Genomic DNA, 7,844 nt, shown 5'->3' with positions numbered 1-7,844 from the left:
AGAAGAATAGCAGGAGAAGAGCAGGAGAATACAGCAGAACATCAGGAGAACAGCAGGAGAAAAGCAGGAGAACAGCAGGAGAATACAGCAGAACAGCAGGAGAACAACAGGAGAACATCAGGAGAATACAGGAGAACATCAGCAGAACAGCAGAACAGCAGGAGAACAGCAGAACATCAGGAGAACATCAAGAGAACAGCAGGAGAATGCAGCAGAACATCAGGAGAACATCAGGAGAACATTAGGAGAACATCAGGAGAATACAGGAGAACATCAGCAGAACAGCAGGAGAACAGCAGGAGAATACAGCAGAACATCAGGAGAACAGCAGGAGAACAGCAGGAGAATACAGCAGAAAATCAGGAGAACAGCAGGAGAACAGCAGAACAGCAGGAGAACAGCAGGAGAACAGCAGGAGAACGTCAGGAGAACAGGAGAACAGCAGGAGAATACAGCAGAACATCAGGAGAACAGCAGGAGAATACAGCAGAACAGCAGGAGAACAGCAGGAGAACGTCAGGAGAACAGCAGGAGAACAGCAGGAGAACAGCAGAACATCAGGAGAACAGCAGTAGAACAGCAGGAGAATACAGCAGAACATCAGGAGAACAGCAGAAGAACATCAGGAGAACAGCAGGAGAACGTCAGGAGAACAGCAGAACAGCAGGAGAACAGCAGGAGAACAGCAGGAGAACGTCAGGAGAACATTAGGAGAACACCAGGAGAATACAGCAGAACAGCAGGAGAACATCAGGAGAACAACAGGAGAACGTCAGGAGAACAGCAGGAGAACGTCACCATCCAATAGGAGAGCAGACAGCAGCTGGGAACCAAACAAGAACGAGCTTTATTGATGTTTGTTTTGTTTTGTTTTGTTTTGTATTGTTAATGAGGAGGCGTGTCGGGGGCGGAGCCAGCGAGGACGGGACTCAGGGTTCTACCAGGAACCCCTCCATCCCTAACCCTGCCCATCAATCCGTCCATCTGTCCGTTCATCTGTCCATCTGTCCTGCAGGAAGAAGATAAAAAACAGAGAGAGAGACAGGCAGAGAAAGAGACAGACAGAGAGAGAGAGACAGAGAGAGAAACAGAGAGAGAGAGACAGACAGAGAGAGAGAAAGATAGAGAAACAGAGAGACAGAGAGAGAGAGAGAGAGACAGAGAGACAGACAGAGAGAGAGAAAATGAAGTGAAATGATTCAGTTTTGTGACTTTTGCCACAAGTCACAAAAGTCACAAATTTTCAGGAGAAAAATCTGATATTCTCTGAGATTAAAGTCACATATTAATGAGAAAAAAACTACAAAATCAGTGTTGTTTTCTGCTGAATCGGCCAAAGTCACAGCGACGTCTCTTCAGAGTCCAGGTGAGAAGATTTAGGCTGCTTTCAGACCTGTGGCCCATTTGCTTTGCTCTGATTCAGGAGCTAAATCGATCCAGTTGTTTCGTTTTTCGTTTGGGGCGTTTGTGTTCACAGGGCAGCCGTCTGTAGGTTCAAAGCTGTAAACAAATGCCATGCGCGAACCAGCTGTTCTCTCATTGGTCAGAAATGACCCCGAAAGAAGAAGTTTCCTCTTCCGTTCTTACCCGGAAAAACCAAAAACCATGGAGCATCTTCAGCGTGTGTGGCTAGTTTGTTTCTGTGTGTTTCTGTGGTTAATGTACCCAGTGGCGGTTCTGCCCATGTTGCCGCCCTAGGCCAAATTACTGCCTTGTGCCCTTTCGTGTTACTACTCCTACCTGCTTTTTATATGGACAAAATCTTGTTTGAATAAAAAGCCACCGGCCACGGCACCGGTTGGCATCAGGTGGGCCGGCCGCGGCACCGGCCGGTACCGCGCCCACCTGGTCAGGTCTGCCGGATCTGACAGGTGAGCGGCACTGATGTTTTTTTTTTCTCTTTTTTTTTTTTTTTTTTGCTCTTGAGCCGCCCCCCACATGACATGAAAAAATGCCCGCTTCGCCCATGCCTAAAACCGCTACTGAATGTACCGGTGTTCTGTAACGGAGGAAAACATCCAGTTCTACCAGGAATCAAGACTGCGCAGGGAAAATAATGTCATGCTGCATCTACTGAGAAGAAGACGGGCCGCGACAAGGAGTCGCCGATGAAGATGGGCTCTGATGCTGGTTGAACCACAGTTCTGAGTGAGTTGTGTCGGCTGCTGTGTCGATTCTGTTCTCACTGCAAACGAACCGCTCCAGGGCTCGAATGGAAGCGAGCCGAGACCACCTCTTCTAGGCGATCTTGGCCCGCTTGTTTTGTCCCACATCCGAGCGTGATCGCTGTGTTCACATATGTCCAAACGAACCAATCTTTAGGGGGAAACGCTCCCTGTTTCGGAACAACTGCTCCAAACGGGACCCTACAGCAGAAACACCTGACCCTGACCTACAGCAGAAACACCTGACCCTACAGCAGAAACACCTGACCCTACAGCAGAAACACCTGACCCTACAACAGAAACACCTGACCCTACAGCAGAAACACCTGACCCTACAGCAGAAACACCTGACCCTACAGCAGAAACACCTGACCTTGACCCTACAGCAGAAACACCTGACCTTGACCCTACAGCAGAAACACCTGACCCTGACCCTACAGCAGAAACACCTGACCCTACAGCAGAAACACCTGACCCTACAGCAGAAACACCTGACCCTGACCCTACAGCAGAAACACCTGACCCTGACCTACAGCAGAAACACCTGACCCTGACCCTACAGCAGAAACACCTGACCCTGACCCTACAGCAGAAACACCTGACCCTACAGCAGAAACACCTGACCCTGACCCTACAGCAGAAACACCTGACCCTGACCCTACAGCAGAAACACCTGACCCTACAGCAGAAACACCTGACCCTGACCCTAAAAAGACGTTCCAACTGAAACTGAAGGTGAGAATGAAAGTCGGACGTCTTACCTGGACCTCAGCGCCCGGCCTGGCTCTGCTGCAGGACCCGCCAGGCACTCTGCACCGTGTTCTGCACACACACAGACACACACACACACACACACACACACACACACCACAGCAGCTGTCAGGTTTATTCTGTTTTCATTCCTTCTGTAAGCGGTTTGAGCCTTTTATTTTGAAATGTTCATTTTATTTCTTTTTGATGTAAAATTTAATTTAATGGGTTAATTCTCTTTCTAACGTTCATGTCATACACATTTTTATTATTATTATTTTTGGGTTGGTCTTTGCCAGGGGCGGACTGGGACAAAAAATCGGCCCGGGCATTTTGGACCAGACCGGCCCATCACATTCGATAACGCACACCTTTCTGGTCTTTTTGCTCTTAAATGTGTTTACCAACTGTGCAACTCTTTAAAACCATAATGCCATGCAATTAGTTAGCTGTCATCAGCAGTGTTGGGTACGTTACTTTGAAAAAGTAATTAATTATAGTTACTAGTTACTTCTACTAAAAAGTAATTAATTACCAGGAAAAGTAACTATTACGTTACTTTTTAAAAAATTGTTCAAATATGTCAAATTACTTGGCTGCCCCAATCATACTGGCCTATAGTACTATAGTGGAACAATAAAATACAATAGATGAATAGGAATTGAACTTTTTTATTCTATTGAACAGGCCACAACTGGCCAGCACCTTTTGGGCACCTATTTCAGATCAGTAAGTGCAGGTGCCTGTCAACATGAATGGAGAATGAGCCCAAACTGCACATAGGAAGGTCATGGTGACAAACAAAGTATACCACACAAATCCTTTAAATCTGAATCTGATTCGATTGGTATATATATCTCCCCATAAAGTTAGAACAAGGCATTAAAAAAGGCAAAAAAAAAAACAAAAAAAAAACAACAACAACAACAACAAAAAAAAACAAAACAAGGCAAAATAATAATAACAATAATAATAATGATAATAATAATTTAGCACCTGGGTTACAAATTCACAAAAAGAGTACAGAAATGAAAATGACAGAAACCCTAAATGCCACTGTGTGTGTCATCTAGCCAGTGACAGGCAGAATGATAAGAATCACTTCACTGTCATGGTTAACAACAAAGTGAGGTAATAAAGTAAAATCCGACTCTTGTCCGGGTGGGGAATTGAACCAAAGATCTCCTGCATGGCAGACGGGGGCACTATCCGCTCTACCATCAGGAATTGTGTTCCTCTGGCATTGTTTGGGCTTGTTCTTCATTCATATTGATAAATTACGAAAAAGCGAAAAAGTCCGATCAGTTTGAAAATTGACAGCCGCTTTTTTTTTCTCGCAGTTTCTCTGCGCCACTTTTGCGTTTTCTCTCCATCTCAGTAGATCCTATGAGATAACGTTCGACCCGCGTTGCACTGCACACCGGCTCACCGAGCCACAGGCTGTGATCTGAATGGGCCAGCCCCGTGTCAGTGAAGAAAAATAACCAATGGGCCGCAGAGCAGCGTGTCTCAGGGGCCGGCCCGGTGCTGAGTAAACAAACTATTGCAATGACTTTATTTGCCGAAATCATTATGCAGCCGGGACCAAACTACGCAAAAGGGGTTGTTTAGCAATGTGATTGGGCCAGCCCAGTGTCAATCAGCCGCTGATCTACTGATCTTACGGTCAGCTATTTCAATAATAATAATAATTAAAAAAAAAAAAAAAGTGTCGGGGGACTGTCCCTGGTCTTTGCCAATTTGATTGCCATTTTTTTTTTTTCCTTTTTTGAAAGAAATCAATTGAATCAACAGGTTCCTCTGAACGGGTTCCTCTCTTTGTGATGCAAACTCTGTGATGCCTTCAGGGCCGGTCGGTAACTTGAACCATGGCTCCCTGCTAATTTTGTGCATGAATCCGTTTTATGGGAAAAGGAAACACCTTCTTCTTCCTTGATGTTTTGTTACAGAACTGTTTCCTTCTTTTTATTTGTTTATTTCTTTGTTTGGTTGTTTGATGTGAATTTTGTTTGGTACTTCTTTAGTCATTTCCTTTTTGCCATTTTTATTTTATGTTTCCTGTTATAAAGCACGTTTCCAGCCGGTCTCTGTCGAGTGTGTTGTGTTTGGGTCCAAACCTCCATCAGCATGGCCACCGTCATCGGCCCCACCCCCCCAGGGACCGGCGTGATGTATCCTGCTCTCTGATTGGCCGAGGCATAGTGGACGTCCCCGACGAGTCGCTTCCCGCTGGGCTTCGTCTCGTCTGGCACAGAGACACAAAAAGGTCAAAGGTCAAACCGAGAGAACAGCTGGAGAGACTGTTCCACGGTAAACACGTCTCTCAGGTGAGGGGGCCCTGAAGGCACCGCAGGCGCCCTGAAGGCACCGCAGGCGCCCTGAAGGCACCGCGGGACCCTGAAGGCACCGTGGTGAAGGCCGGTACCTGCCACGTGGTTGATGCCGCAGTCGATCACCAGCGCTCCCTCCTTCAGCCACTCCCCTCTCACAAGCTCCGCCTTCCCCGCTGCCGCCACCAGGATGTCGGCCCGGCTGACCTGCGGGGGTCACACACAGCATGTGCACCTGAACCTCACCTGGCCAAATCACCTGATGACTCAGCAAGAAAGGTGAGTGAATTTTGTGGAGGGTGAAGGAGAAATGTTGAAACTGGAGGTCAGACCCATTTGTTGTCCCGTTGCCATGGCAGCAGGGTGGCACGGCCTCACCTGCTCAGGTAGGTCGTGGGTCCTGGAGTGGCAGCTGGTCACCGTGGCGTGGCTCCACAGCAGCAGGTCGCGCATCGGCGCCCCCACGATCTTACTGCGACCAATCACAACCGCGTGTTTCCCCGCCACCGACACACCTGCAGCCAGCGGCAGGAAGACAGGGGGCGTGGCTTATTAATTATGCGTCGTAACAACAACAACAACAACAACAACAACAACGTCAATAACAACAACAACAACAAAAAAAATCTCAACAACAACAACAACAACAAAAAACGTCAACAACAACAACTAAAAACAATGTCAATAACAACAACAACAACAACAAAATGTCAACAAAAACAACAACAAAAAAACAACATCAACAACAACAACAACAACGTCAATAACAACAACAACAACAAAAACAATCTCAACAACAACAACAACAAAAAACGTCAACAACAACAACAAAAAACAATGTCAATAACAACAACAACAACAACAACAAAATGTCAACAAAAACAACAACAAAAAACAACATTAACAACAACAACATCGTCAACAACGTCAACAACAACAACAACGACAACAAAAACAACATCAACAACAACAACGTCAATAACAACAACAAAAAAACGTCAATAACAACAACAAAAAAAACGTCAACAACAACAACAACGTCAAAAACAACAACGACAACAAAAAAAACGTTAACAACAACAACAACAACAACAACAACAACAACGTCAAAAACAACAACGACAACAAAAACAACAACAACGACAACAACAACAACGTCAACTACAACAACAAAAATGTCAATAACAACAACAACAACAAAAAACGTCAACTACGTCAACAACAACAACAAAAAACGTCAGTAACAACAACAATGTCAATAACAACAACAACAAAACAACAACAAAAAACAACGTCAACAACAACAACAACGTCAATAACAACAACAACAATGTCAACAACAACACCAACGTCAAAAACAACAACAACAACAACAACAACAACAGCAGCAGCAGCAGCGCTGACCCGTCTGTCTGATGAGCTCCATGCAGCCGCTCGGCGTGCAGGGGAGGAGACAGCCAGCCAGCTCACCACGGGACAGCCGGCCTGCATTTACACTGGTCAGCCTGGACACACACACACACACACACACACACACACACACACACACACACACATTAACACACACACATTAACACACACACACACTCACATATATTATAATATATTATATTATGTTAAGTTACATGGTGTGTGTGTGTGTGTGTGTGTGTGGCTGCAGTGTCTCTCTGTGTATTTGGGTTCTCAGGACAGTTCTGTGTTCTGTGTTGTGTTGTGTTGTGTTGTGTGTTGTGTTCTGTGTTCTGTGTGTTGTGTGTTGTGTTCTCGTGGGGGCCCCGCCCACCCGTCCACGTCCTTGGCGGGGGCGATGGCGTCGATGACGTTCTGCGTGTCGATGGGTTCTGCGGCGTCCAGAGGGAGCTGCACGATCAGCCCGTGGACCGCCGGGTTCTGGTTGACGGCCTGGACGCTGCGCAGAACCTGAGGGGGAACGTCACCAAAGGGAGAGGGCAGGGTCAGCATCAGCCTCTGAGAACCACCAGAACCAGTGGAAGAACTATAAACAGCTTCAGGTTCTCAATCTGAGGTTCTCTAAAGGCTCAGTCCACACAAACCTCGGCCTCAGTCGCTGATCTGGGCAGCCGCACGTGACGGGCGTCGATCCCAATCTGAGGGACGAGAACACAGAACACAGAACACAGGAGAACACAGGAGAACACAGAACACAGGAGAACACAGAACACAGAACACAGGAGAACACAGAACACAGGAGAACACAGAACATAGGAGAACACAGGAGAACACAGAACACAAAACACAGGAGAACACAGCAGAACACAGAACACAGGAGAACACAGAACACAGGAGAACACAGGAGAACACAGAACACAGGGGAACACAGAACACAGAACACAGGAGAACACAGAACACAGGAGAACACAGGAGAACACAGAACACAGGAGAACACAGCAGAACACAGGAGAACACAGAACACAGGAGAACACAGGGAGAACACAGAACACAGGAACACAGGAGAACACAGAACACAGAACACAGGAGAACACAGAACACAGGAGAACACAGAACACAGGAGAACACAGGAGAACACAGAACACAGGAGAACACAGGAGAACACAGAACACAGAACACAGGAGAACAC

At 46.6% G+C, this 7,844-nt stretch overlaps 1 protein-coding gene across 1 annotated transcript in view; it reads right to left on the bottom strand.

Annotated features, from left to right (window-relative positions):
• Nucleotides 1-883: 883 nt before the first annotated feature.
• LOC115355824 (C-1-tetrahydrofolate synthase, cytoplasmic-like) overlaps nt 884-7,844 on the bottom strand; it is a 12,710-nt gene continuing 5,749 nt past the window's right edge. The window contains exons 5-12 of the mRNA XM_030046724.1: nt 7,300-7,353; nt 7,029-7,165; nt 6,650-6,750; nt 5,624-5,760; nt 5,341-5,452; nt 5,033-5,160; nt 2,927-2,987; nt 884-1,009 (exon numbers count right to left, since the gene is read on the bottom strand). Of these exons, the coding sequence (XP_029902584.1) occupies nt 2,934-2,987; nt 5,033-5,160; nt 5,341-5,452; nt 5,624-5,760; nt 6,650-6,750; nt 7,029-7,165; nt 7,300-7,353 (723 nt within the window). The 3' untranslated portion in view covers nt 884-1,009; nt 2,927-2,933. The remainder of the gene's footprint in view (nt 1,010-2,926; nt 2,988-5,032; nt 5,161-5,340; nt 5,453-5,623; nt 5,761-6,649; nt 6,751-7,028; nt 7,166-7,299; nt 7,354-7,844) is intronic.

Source organism: Myripristis murdjan, chromosome 24 (assembly GCF_902150065.1).
Source record: "Myripristis murdjan chromosome 24, fMyrMur1.1, whole genome shotgun sequence".
Lineage (NCBI taxonomy): Eukaryota > Metazoa > Chordata > Actinopteri > Holocentriformes > Holocentridae > Myripristis > Myripristis murdjan.
The sequence above is the reverse complement of the archived record's forward strand: the minus strand, read 5'-3'. Positions and strand labels throughout refer to the sequence as shown.